The sequence below is a fragment of the Onychomys torridus genome, chromosome 9, assembly GCF_903995425.1.
Source record: "Onychomys torridus chromosome 9, mOncTor1.1, whole genome shotgun sequence".
In the NCBI taxonomy this organism is placed as follows: Eukaryota; Metazoa; Chordata; class Mammalia; order Rodentia; family Cricetidae; genus Onychomys; species Onychomys torridus.
Genome location: NC_050451.1, coordinates 19,618,735 through 19,632,092, shown reverse-complemented (window position 1 = coordinate 19,632,092; position 13,358 = coordinate 19,618,735). Strand labels below are relative to the sequence as shown.

General features: G+C 41.5%; 1 protein-coding gene across 2 annotated transcripts in view; it reads left to right on the top strand.

Moving 5' to 3' along the window:
• The window catches only part of Ngly1 (N-glycanase 1), a 58,785-nt gene extending 49,057 nt beyond the window's left edge, over positions 1–9,728 (top strand). The window contains exons 11-12 of one of the 2 annotated variants that reach the window (XM_036199030.1): positions 8,558–8,735; positions 9,058–9,728. In XM_036199030.1, the coding sequence (XP_036054923.1) occupies positions 8,558–8,735; positions 9,058–9,233 (354 nt within the window). In that variant the 3' untranslated portion in view covers positions 9,234–9,728. The remainder of the gene's footprint in view (positions 1–8,557; positions 8,736–9,057) is intronic. The other variant, XM_036199031.1, reaches the window with a different exon arrangement.
• Positions 9,729–13,358: the final 3,630 nt, after the last annotated feature.

Below are 13,358 nucleotides of genomic sequence, written 5' to 3'. Positions count from 1 at the left end.
AGCATCCCTGTTCCTTGGAAACACCATAAATAATCTGTGTTACCCTCAAGACATGAATAGATAATACTGTATTTTTTATTGATAATATTGGAGGGCAGGGGATGGGCACACATGCCATGGCACATGTGTGAAGCTCAGAGGATTGCTTTATGGGGTTGATTCTCTCCTTCTACCTTTCTGTGGGTTCCAGAGACTGAACACAGTTCAGCAGACTGCTTGGCAGTGCCTTTCCCACTGAGCCATCTAGCTGCCTCGTCCCCTGGCCATACTATTGATAGTTGTTCCCCCACCACACACACAATGTTGATTAACTTATATGGAGCTTTAAAATTAACTTACAAAAAATACTTAAACAGGGCGTTACTCGCTTGTAAGACATTGGGTAGAATAAAACAGTAAGACACAGCACACAGGTGCCATGTTCATAAGCGTCTACCAGACAGTACAAAGAAACAAAACTAAGGTCTGCTCCTGTCATGAATTCATTGTGAGCTTTTGTTTCTAAACTTACAACTTCCCCAGTAGAGATTCAGTTGAAGTTCCATCTCATGGAGGCTGGAGTGGTGGCTCAGAAGGTAAGAGCACTTGGTATGCAGTCGTGACCTCGGCACCTGTGAAACAAGCTGGTTCCACACGCACCTATAATCCTAGCTATGAGTTGGGCAGAAACTGGAATATTACTGGAGCTTTCTGGTTTCCAGCCTGAGAAAACATGTGCCCAGGTTCAGGGCGGGACCTTGCTTCCAAAGAAAATAGTAAGAGGCCTGCCACACCCATGCACAGGCATAGGTACCCACACTCACATGTGTATATATACTCACACAGACACAACCACATCCACACAAATAATCTTTAAAAATAAACTAATAAGCCGGGCAGTGGTGGCACACACCTTTAATCCCAGCACTGGGGTGGCAGAGCCAAGCAGATCTCTTTGAGTTCAAGGCCAGTCTGGTCTACAGAGCAAGATCCAAGACAGGCACCAAAACTACACAGAGAAACCCTGTCTCAAAAAACCAAAATAATAAACTAATAAATAATCAAATTTAATAATAAAGTGAGGAATCCTTACTGAACCAAGAAAGGGTTATGGGATTATTAAGCTTGTAATTTCACAAATATTTTTACTTAACTAAAGAAATACATAAAAACGAAACAATAAAACTTAGAATTTCAAGGTGTGCATGTCTCTAATGATTGTGTAGTTGTTAGAAGATGGACATCTTCTGGAAGACTGTCTGTAGCCTAAAACCTCCTAAGCAGAAAGTAGAATGGAACAGAAGCTTCCTTACTCAGCTTGTACTTGCTGAACTGAAGAAGCTCATGCTTCTCCCCAGCCATCAGTGTTGCTAGGGAAAATAATAGAGGAAATGATGATGTGTGGCAGAGGTGCAGTGTGCTGAGAAGGAGGACAGCTCTGGAACACTTGTCTTTTGTCTTCCACACTTGGGTGTTCATCTGCAGATATTTGCTGGGTGCCTGTTATATATACCAGGTCTGTTCTTAGCTACATGAATGAATGTGAGTCCCTTCTCTTACCATCTAACAGGGAAAACATAAACTGCCATCTTAACTACCATGCAGTGTGCTATAATAAGGATGTCAGTGCATTGCTATGGAAACGCTAAGGTAATTAGCTCTGGCTGTGGGAGTTGGGCAGATCTCCATAGAACAGGCAATATTTGAGCTGGACACTGAAAGATGAGTAGGTGTTCATCAAAACAGCGGGCATATATAGCCTGTTTTGATATATGGATCCAAAAAGAACATTGTAGTCAGAAAGGGAGCATTGTATGAGGAGCTGCGAGATGTGAATGAATGCAAAGGTCATTAGAAAGCACACATGCTTTCTATTTGAGACTGCTTTGATTTAGTGTAGAGTAGGGCACAATACTTTATGTTGAGTGAATGTGTTTCTAGCTATAGGATTTAAATCCTGTAAAAAAAAATGTGTTGAATCAAAGTACTAGAATCTAGGAGAGGGGAGAGAAGAGGGGAAGAAGATAGAGACTCAGAATAGCAATTTTATTAATCCTGTTTCTTCCGTTTGGAGACATCACCCATCCTTAGTTGTTTGCCAGCTCCATTGACTGGTAGGCCAGTTCCCAGCACTCCTTTACTCAGTGACGTCCCACACAGCAGAGAACAAGCAGCCTGTTTCCTTCTTCAAGATTTATTTATTTATTATGTATGCAGCATGTAGGACTGCAGTGGAGGGCACCAGATCTCATGACAGATGCTTGTGAGCCACCATGTGGGTGCTGGGAATCGAACTCAGGACCTCTGGAAGAGCAGTCAGTGCTCTTAACCTCTGAGCCATCTCTCCAGCCCCACAGCCTGTTTTCAAAGTCTTAGAGACTCTTACCTCCCAAGGCCACACAGACATACTAAATTTGCTGGCTTCCAAATACAGTGTTCAGTATTATCTGAATTGAAAGGAACATAAAAATCAAACCAAGAAAAGGACACTCTGTGAGAGGCAAGTGAACACCCCCCTTTAAAAGCCGGGAGAATGATTGCCAGCTTGTCTACCGGTCTGTTGTGCTTCCTTCAAGCATGTGCTGTTTTCTCTGCTGGAGAAATGTTTTCCAAAATTCAGTAGCTCTTGAATTGAGTGTTCTTCTAGAAGTCACCCTAACTGTTTCTCCAGCCTCCTCTTGCTTGGTGCTCTGCTGTGTACCTACCCACCCTTCTGCCTTCTCAGAACCTCAACTACCCACCCTTCCACCTTCTCCTCAGAACCTCAACTACCCTGTCCTTTGCCTTCTTCTCAGAACCTCAACTACCCTGCCCTTCCACTGTTTTCTCAGAACCTCAACTACCCTGCCCTTTGCCTTCTCCTCAGAGCCTCCTTTACTTTCCTTTTTGACTGATTGCTTGTCCTCAGAGCTTGCTGATGCCCAGGGCCAGCTTACTGGGACTTTGACCTTTTGTAGATTCTTTTCACTATGTACCATGCACCTTGTCTTTACATTTACTCTTAGAGCAGCAGCATCTTTAAGATCTCCTTTATCATTTCCCACTTCTTGCCACATTCGTGTATCAGATGCCTAATACATATTCAGTGTTTACTGCAGACTGGTGAGTGTAAGAATGAATGATTGAATATGTGGACTGAATCTGCACCTTGAGTTCACCTGCTTATCCTTTCTCTTTTATCCCTGTAGTGCTCAGAGCCTTTCACAAGCTTCTTGTTGATTTACATCTCAAGCTCAACTTTTGAACAGCTTTTTTCTGTCACTATACTTATTTGTGTCGAGAATTTTTCATTTAGTCATTTAGCAAGCATGCAGGTTGACAAATATGGTTGGTGTTTGGGATGAAATGAACAAAGACGCAAGCCTCAAGGGCTTATGACTGTGCTGGTAGTTTTATGACAACTTGACACAAGCTAAAGTCATCTGAGAGGAAGAAAACACAATTTAAAAAATGCCTCCATACGATCAGGCTGTATACAAGCCGTAGGGCATTTCTTAATTAATGATTGATGAGGGAGAGTCTAGTCCATTGTGGGTGGGGCCATCCAAGGGCTGGTGGTCTTAGTCTGTAAGAAAGCAGACTGAACAAGCCATGGAGAGCAAGCCATCAAGCAGCAGCCCTCCATGGCCTCTCCATCAGCTCCTGTCTCCAGTTCCTGCCCTCGTGGCTTTTGATGACGAACTGTTCTACAGACCTGTGTGCTAAACAAGTCCTCTCCTCCCCACGTTGCTTTTGGTCATGGTGTTTCATCACAGCCATGGTAACTTCTCAGGCAATGACCTAGTATAAGAAGGATATGTGGACTAGCTATCTGATAGCATAAGTTCTAGAGAAATATGAATCTCAGATGTTGAAAAGAGAAGATTTAAAAAGTCATTAACATCCTGATTCAGAAATAAGATATGAGTAGCTTTAGGACAAGATATGTAACAGAGTGCATAGGATTGTGGAGATAGTAAGTAGGGAAGTACAGAGTTGGGAAACAAGTTGTGCCCAGGGAACAGTGTGTGGAAAGGGTATGCAGAGCAGTGGGGAGTGAATGTAGAGGGAACAGTTATCAGATCCCAAGAACTCAAATGGCATTGCAGTTGTTGAGTCAGGGAGTGTGGGGTGCTCAGGCAGGTGAAAGTCACGATCATACTAGTACCCCAAGGAGGCAACTCCAGAAGCTAGAGGTAGGCTGAAGCAGAAATAGCACAGAAGGCTTTAAATACAGGGAAGCCGAAAGTGGATTCATTTTAATTTCAGCGATAAAATAGAATAACCAAAATTAGGATTCATGAGCAATGCCAGTGTGCCAGTCGTGAATTAAAGTCCCTTGCAGTACAGATGCTCTGCTGCATGTCTCTGGGAGGGGCGTCTGCAGGTGCCTGTGGGATGAATGGGGAACTAAGAGTGAGCCTCAGCAGTCCGTGCTGCATTAGTTCTTCAGCCTTCACTAAAAGCCAAACCAGAAAGTCACAGCAAATGTTTCTCGGTCCATTTGTATATTTCATGACAGACACCTCACCCACAGGCTGTACATGCCTCAGTGTATGTGCATATGCTAAAAGGGGCTGGGATGGGTTGCTGGAGAAAAAGCTTCGTGATTCCAATTTCACCAGAGTTCCTGCTAAGGTCAGAGAGCAGCACTCATGTCTTCAGTACACCCATGGAGTACATAGAAAATATGCACAGTGGGAATGAAGCCTGTCAATTAAACACCCAGTAAGCAGCAACTGGCCTGTGAGTAGTACATTGAAGACAACCTGCAGGGCTTGCAAGGTGGTTCAACGATTATAAACATACACTGCTCCTGTAGAGGGTGCAAGTTCAGTTCTCACGACGACGTCAGATGGCTCACAACTGCCTATAACTCCAGCTCCAGGGGATCTAAATCCCTCTTCTGGCCTCCACTGTCACATGCACTCACAACACGCCACACACACACACACACACACACACACACACACAACACACTCACTATTTGGGAGCTTAGAAAATGTTTTCTCTCCTAAATAACATAGAGTTACTTGTCCTTCTGGTATTCATTTGTTATAGACATGACTACAATCAAAGTCTTTCTATAAATCATATTTAGTGTGCTGAAGGTTACCAAACTAAACATTCCTACCACATCTAAAAGTATCATTTCCTCATTTGAGTAAAAATACTGTGGACAGAATATATTGTATGAAAAAAATAAGAATTTTTTTAATATACATATGGTTTGTTTTCATATTGTATTACTTTAGCATAAGTACCCTTTTATTTGCTCACAGTGTGTTTGGTTTTTTGTTTTTGTTTTTGTTTTGTTTTTTTTTTTTTAGGCATTGATGAATTAAAAATATAAACCCTAATAAATTTTAAGTTTCTCTGGTCTTAAAAGCTACTACCTTTAAGACTAAAAAAATAAATAAATTTGTAACCGAGTAGTTCTTTCAGGCATGTTCAACAGCTTTTATAATCCTTAAGTTATGATCAAAGCTACAGTTGTGACCCAGATCCACTCAATACAATCAAGGTAATTCTTAGAGTAGGCTAGTAATTTGAAATTAACTTGACTTTAAATGACTATACTCCATGCCCATCCATTAGGGGAAACATGGACTTAGACATCTTTACTGAGATATAAATGTCTGCTTTCTCCTAGACTTAGTTCTTTCTAACTGCCTTTCTTCTGGTAGCCTCTTTGTTTGGCTTATCTATAATAACCTTTAGTGGCCACTCCCTTAAAGGGGTGTTCAGGTTGTGACTAATCCTTAAGTGGATACCCAGTAGTTTAAAATGGTTGAGACCAGTGACTCACAGGGAACATGGTACCATCACAAGAGTCCCAGGTTCTTACAAACAGCTACAGAGGAACATACAGTATGGAATTGTGAACACTAGAGGGTGTTAGAGTGAAGCTGTCCACTGAACTTAAGTGGACCTGATAGCGCCACACATCTGAGCTTATGAAAAGCAAACAGTGGCTGACTATCCATATCTGGGGGTGGGGTTGAGCGGTCTTGTTGTCCAGCTGTGGCTGGCCTGAAACTTGCTGTGGCCTTAGACAGCCTCAAATGCAGATTCCTGCATTTGTATATACGTACACACACACACAAACACGCACACACACACACACACACACACACACACACACACACACACACATATATATAAAGTGCAGGTGCCTGTGGCAGTTAGACCAGAAGAAGAAGCCAGATCTTTTGCAGATAGAGATACAGGAAGTTGTGAGCCACCTAATGTCAGTTCTAGGATTGGAATTCAGGTCCTCGCAAGAGCTAAGACATTCTCTTAACAGCTGAGCCATCTCTCTAGCCCCCAAGACTGTCTTCATAGAGCAAGATTGTTCAGTAGATATATTATCTCTAATTTACTAATTCTGATAATATTTAAAATTAATGAGTGTTGCCCTCACTAGGGTTTCTGTTGCTGTGATAAAACATTGCCCAAAGCAGCTTGGACTGCACCTTTGTAGTCCGACTGAGGGAAGTCAGGCAGGAACTCAAGCAAAGGCCACAGAGGGGTGCTGCTTACTACTTTCTTCCTCATGGCTAGTTTAGTTTGCTTTCTTATACAACAGAAGACCACCAGGCATGGGCCCTCCCACATAGACTTGCCTTCATGCATATATATGTAACCGCTTTATTTTGTAGCTTTAGCTAAAAGTGCCCCCCTTAAGCAAATTAATTTATCTAGCATTCATATTTTTTCATGGAATGAACTTAAATTACTAAAAACAAAATGTGAACTACTTGTCTGATCTTCAGGTGAGACGTGTTTAAGGCCAGAGATTTCCTCAGTACTTGATTTTTCTAGTATTTGATTTTTAAAAACCTGACTAGTGCAATATTTCTATCTGCTGGTATCAGTTCCACCACGTCTGTGACCATTGGCAGCCTGCAGTCTCCGGTACAAAGGCTGATTCTAATTGAGCTTTGTATTCACCTTCTCCAGATCATTCCTCATCTGTAATGTACCCTAAATGCAGCTTCATTTTCCAGAGTACATTTTCACATTAGTGTTCTTGGATTTCCCACAAACATACAGGGTTTAGAAACACTATCTCATCTTACACTAGGCAGCAATAGTTCCCACTAAGTTACTGTTTTCCGCCCCTTGCACATTAATGGGAACTGCAGTTATATTGTTGAATATGAACTAAAAGCTATAGATCCACAGGTTTTTCTTTATATTCTACTTTCTTCTGATATTTGGAGTATTCTGGAAGGGTAATTTTCTAAATTAAGAGTCCTTCATCCCAAGTATATCTAGGTTTGTGTCAAGTTGACAAAAAGCAACCCACACAAGTTTATTTGACCTGGAGAAAAGAGTTAGCAGAGTGACAGTAGTGGTTGATTTTACCTGATGACCGAGACTGTAATACAGAATACAAAAAGATGATGCCTTAGCAGGCATCTCCCGTATGGTCCTTTCAACCGTGTGCCCCACATTCAAAGAGTGTCAGTTATGCGTTTCTAGATGAACCAGTCAAATTTGATATCTTGCCCATTTGTGTGTATTATATAATTACATATTTTTAATGTTTGATAACTACTTCAAGTTTATTAGAACCTGCTCCCCCATGAATCCACAGCCCCAGAGCACTTTTGATATGGTTACATTAGACATAAACCCAAGAGATAAATAATAATACTGAAGTAAGGAGAGGTTGGCAAGTTCAGGCATGATGAAATTTTGAAGGATTTGGAAGTTGACAGTTGAAGGCAAGAGCCTGGTTCTTGAGATACATGCTAGACTAGGCAGGCGTCATGGAGGAAGTGTCACTCAAACACTTAGATCCGATGAGAGTGGTTAGGACGGGGCCTCGAGATGCAAGTGTGAGACTGTATGGCTAGTGCAGCGTAGTGAGGACGGGGATTTTCCAGAGCCCTTCTTTATCTCAGACAGACACACTGAGGTGGTGCGGGAGTACAGTCAGAAGAGAAGAGAATGGAGGGAGATTCTTAAGCTCAAGCCCAAGTGAGCGGTTCAGCCTACAGAGGACGAGGTACAGATGTGAGTCACATGGTACATAGAGATGACTACTATGACTGGATATACTGAATCAGCCAGTAGACCTGGGCTCCTTAAACTGTGGTTATTTAAACTGGGAAGGAGCACTGCTTGTGAGAGCAGGGAGCACTCTGGAAAGGCAGGCCTGTAAGGCACTTCTGCATCCCTTGGTGGTGGCTGAGCAGATGTCATGTCCATTGAGAGGCTGTGGCTTCACTGTAGGAAAGTATGTATGAAAATCCTGACTGAGGAGATGAGCTAAGGGGCAGTCATTTATAAGGACAGTTCATGCTTGGCATTGTTTCTCTCAATGCTTGCTTTAAGTAGTGAATTTCTAAATAAACTATAGTTCAGGGTCACGTGTACTCTAATAACTTTCTACATACCAAAAGATGCCACAGGGTATTGCTGATGGCGACCAAAAAAAAAAAAAAAAAGTGCTAACAGAATCTTTTTAGTCAGGAAATTTTCATTTTTAATTGATGTTTATTCAAAGTGTCCTACAGTGATGAGACTTCAGTTTTCTGCACTGTTTGATTTCTTCCGAAAATTGCTCCCACTTGCCCTGACTTTCTAGGTGTATTTGGCCCGAAAAGAAGGATCATCTTTTGCTTATATTTCCTGGAAGTTTGAGTGTGGGTCAGCTGGCCTGAAAGTAGATAATATTTCCATCAGAACGAGTAGCCAAAGCTTTGAGAGTGGATCCGTGCGGTGGAAACTACGGTCTGATAAAGCTCAAGTCAACCTGTTGGGAGGTGGGTGCCAGAGTGCAGACTGTGGGCTGCATGCATTTAACTGAGCTGTACCAAAGCGTTACTCATATCACTGTGGTAAAATATTTAATCTCACTTTGTATTAGACAGATTGGTGGGGTTTTGTGTGTGTATGTGGTGAAACACATACAGGGGAAAAAATATTTCTTTGTTCCAAAGGATAAATTTCTTTTGTGAAGAAAAATATCTGCTTTGTAAGGGTTAATTTTAAACTGTCAGTCCTATAAAAAGTGCATTCCAACCCTCTCGATGCTTTTCAAATTACCAAAACTCAAGTGTAAATTCTTTTTTTTCCCTCCAACAGATAAAAATCTTCGTTCCTATAATGATTTTTCTGGTGCCACAGAAGTTACATTGGAAGCAGAATTAAGCAGAGGAGATGGAGACGTTGCTTGGCAACATACCCAGCTGTTTAGGCAAAGCTTAAGTGACCATGGAGAAAATGGCTTGGAGATAATTATAGAACTCAGTGACCTCTGAAAACCTGAACTTCAGGGAAAAGCTGGCCACAATCTGGGCCTGGCATGGCCTCCAGGAGTGGGTTAGCTCAGTGCGTGTCTAGTTGGCAGTTCACCCTGTCCAACAGGTTTCTTTTGCTGGCTATACATCATGTAATCCTCATTAAAATATATCCTCATAGTGTGGACCATAAGAAATCTTCAATTAAAAACTCACTTCTGCCTGTGATTAAACTTTGGTATAAGATATGTGGCATAAAGTAACCATATGAAATTCTAATCTAAATACAGTTAGTAACTGTAAAGGAAAATAATGGTATTCATGATTAAATATTGCTCATAACTGATAAAATCTGGGGCTACTAGTCACTTAGCATTTTCTGATTAGATTTTCATAACATTCTCTTACTTTTGAATAAATATGAAGATCAAGTATCTCTTAAGTTATATGCATGAAGGTTTTTATGATTGTAAATGTATGGACAGTTTAAAAAATAAAGCAGATTATTTTGTCTTACACTTTTTCAGTGCTTGACTAAAAACTGGCTTTTCTGAGTATGGTGAACATTGAAAACTACCTCAGTGTACACAAGTTATGAAAAAATTTAACACAGCTTAAATTCAAAGATACATTGCAAATTCCATAATGTATGGAACTTGGTATCTTTGAGTTATAAGCTACCTCATTGAATACAGTATTCTTGGCTTTGGAACTGTATTGTATGAGAAAGTTAAACAATGTGAATGAGATCTGAAGCCATTAGATGGAAAGCAGATGCCTTGGTACTACAGAGTACCTCACCATAGTTTAAGTTTCATGAATGGGTTTCTAGCTATAGGATTTGATGCTAAGTCAATAAAAATATTAGAATCTTACAGAAAGAGTAGCAGTTGTTATTAAACTTCATCTCTCCCATTTAAATCAGCATCTTCAGCTGTTTACTAACTCTTTAATAATAGGCTAACTTTTGAGAAGTACTCCCTTGCTAAAAAAACTTGTTTCTCTTTTTTTCATGAATACGTTCTAGCATGACCCTGTATAAAAAGGTGAACTGAATAAAAGAGGGTCAAGAAAGAATGCAAGGCTACACTTGGCTATATAACTGTCTTTAAAACATCTGCTTGTTTAATTTTCTAAATAGCTATGTATCTGAACTTGTTGATATATCTTGAATATTAACTTTCTGGAACGCTCAGACTTAGATTATTCATAGCAGCCTAAATGGCTAAGTATCCACAGCTGGGGACACTGGACAGCAGCTGTGGCCTGGTGAGTTCATGAGCTCAGTTGGGCTTCTGTGGTCAACTCTGAGATGGGAAGCTCCAGGTCTGCAACTGTCTATCGAGTAAAACGGTGCTAAACTTGTTGAAACACAAATGCTTCTGCTGCTTCTTCCCAGAACATACATTCAAGTCCTTATGTAGAAAATGAGGGAAAAGGGCAGTTGGACATTTGGAGACTAAACCCAGGGCCTTGCATACGCTAGGAGCTGCACCCAAGCTTCCACACTGAAATGTCTCCTATGAGGGTTTCAGTGCAGAGAGTCCAATAAATGCTAACATTTTATTTGAATGTTGAGGAATGGTATAGAAAGCTGAGAAAATTCTCATTAGTTGTGAAGTAGTATACTAGTAAGGGAGCTGGTGAGCTAGGCAAGTGGGCTGATAGTCCAGCCTCACCTGTAGTGCAGGCTCTCACAGATGGCACACTTCATAGTCATAGTCCAGCCTTGCTGATAGTCCAGGCTCTCACAGAGGGCACACTTCATAGAGTAGTTGAGCTCTCTCTTGCTAACCATTTCCTGTATAGCTGCAGAATGCATGGAGGGGACCAGGAATAACACCAGGCCAGACCCCTGATCCTGCTTCTGATAGCTTAGCCATTTGCCCCAGTGGTCATTGTTCATAATAAGCCTGTAAATCCCACACCACCCGCCACCAGTTCCACTGACACTGCTTTCTGCTGCAGTGTTGTTTAGTGTTGGTGTCTCTTGAAAGATTGCATGCTGTGGGAATGTTCTGTATGTCAAATGTGTTGATCTGATTGGTTAAAATAAATGAAGTGCTGAATGGCCAGTGGCCAGGCTGGAAGGATAGGGTAGGCAGGACAAGGAGGAGGAAAATTCTAGAAGGTGGAAGGCTGGGGCAGAGAGAGACTGCCAGCCACCGCCATGACAAGAAAGAGATAAGGTAATGGTAAGCCGCAAGCCACATGGCAGAGTATAGATTAATAGAAATGGGCTAAATATAAGAGTAAGAGCTAGACAATGGTAGGCCTGAGCTAATGGCCAAGCAGTTTAAATAATATGAGTGTCTGTGTTTATAAGTGGATTGTTGGACTAACAGGGCTTGGCAGGGGCTGGAGAGAAGCTCTTCAACTACAATTGCATCCTCAAAGCAAGGAGCACATACATCTGATTCTTTGATCAATTTACAAGGAAATAAGTGCTTCTGACTGAGAGACACCTGGGGAACATTCACCTTGCCATGGAATTTTGAGGTCCACAAGATGAGAAATAATTTAGCTCAGACTTTCATTTGGTCACTACAAAAAGACCGAAAAAGTTCAATGACCCATTCAAAGATTTCAGTAAGTGGCTATACAGAATCTTCCTGAAATGTAAGGCTATAGACCCAAGAGTTTGTGGGTACCATTTTATGGATGTTTCTGGGATACTTTAACAGCAATGTTCACCGGGAAAGGCATAGTTCTTCTTAGAAGCAGTGACTTCTCTATAAGCTATTCTAAACTCTGAGGGTCTATAATAATAGAAGCGTGGTGCTGTGGTTTTACTTGTGTTCTGAGAAAAATCTCACAAACTAAGAGATTCTTAAATACTTTTGGGAAAAATGAAGACTAAGTCAATACAAGTTCCAGCTGATTTATTACGCATAGCTGTTTCCTCTAGATTTGCTGAAACTGCTAGATGGTAGGTAATGTCTCATCCCCAGTGTGTAGACATGAAGCTGAAAGGCTAAGTGGAAGCTAACTGTGACAAGTGAGATTTTACAACCTGTCTCTCCTCCCAAGACTTTCGTTGTTTTGAGACAGAGTCTCTGTGGCCCATGCTGGCCTCGAACCAGTGCAGTCCTCCTGCTTCAGCCTCCCAAGTGCTAGGATTACAGGGACAAACCACCATCCCTGGCCTCTTAGTTTTCTAAAGACTTGTTTAGGAATCTGCAATTTTTCACTAACAGGAAATTCCTAAGTAGGTCAGAAGGAGTTTCAGAAAAGCTCAACAGCTACTGTAAGGCCTGGCAGAGCATGTCACAGAAATACACGGGGTTGCTCTCGGGCTAGCTTACCAGTTCTCAAATGCTTAAATTATTAAAGTTATTTTAGCTAAATTCAAACAAGATAGTCCTGTAATTGAAAATGCTGTTTCCACACCCAACTCTACGCCATTTCTTGAAGTGACTGACAAGATTCCTGATGTATTGGTCCAAGATTTCTTGTGGGTCTTCACCTGTTTGCACACAGAAAAGTTTTCATGTGTTTGGGTTTTGCCCTATCTAAAATGGATGTGCAGCCTTTTTCTTAACACTGTTATAGAAATCTGTCCATTTCCAGTTGGTCTCATTTTACAGTACAGTATTTTGTAATTTATGCATGTCCCTTTATTTACAGAGTTCCATTTTCCCTTTTTTTTATTGCTAGCATTACTATGTAGAATATCCTACATATTTCACATAGAACATATGCAAAGATAAATGTGCATTCAAAATGTTGGTGGCTACACACTTAGCAATGGTGTTAAAGGATAGCTCTGTCCTCCCTTTTTTGCAAAAGCTAAATTGCAATGGTGGCAGCCAGCCAGTGTAGCCCGCCTCCTCAATCCCATGCCCTTGTTCCCCTTCCACACAAAATTAGAGCTGGCTCCGATGTCCCATCAGCTGATGAAAGCAATCATGTGGTCTTCTGTGGCTCGTCATTAAAGGACTTGGCTGTCTTGGATTGCTGACTCTGGAAAAGCCAGTCTCTGTGAGACTGGGATAATCTAGCCGACTCAAGAAAAGGTGAAGCCTCACTCCAACAGCCAGAACCAACTAGACATTTCAGAGTGGCTCTGAGGCCGCAGCCTCTGGAGAGTATGTCCAGCTCAGAGCTGTCACACCCAGGCCTAGGCCCACTATATTCCTGGCACAT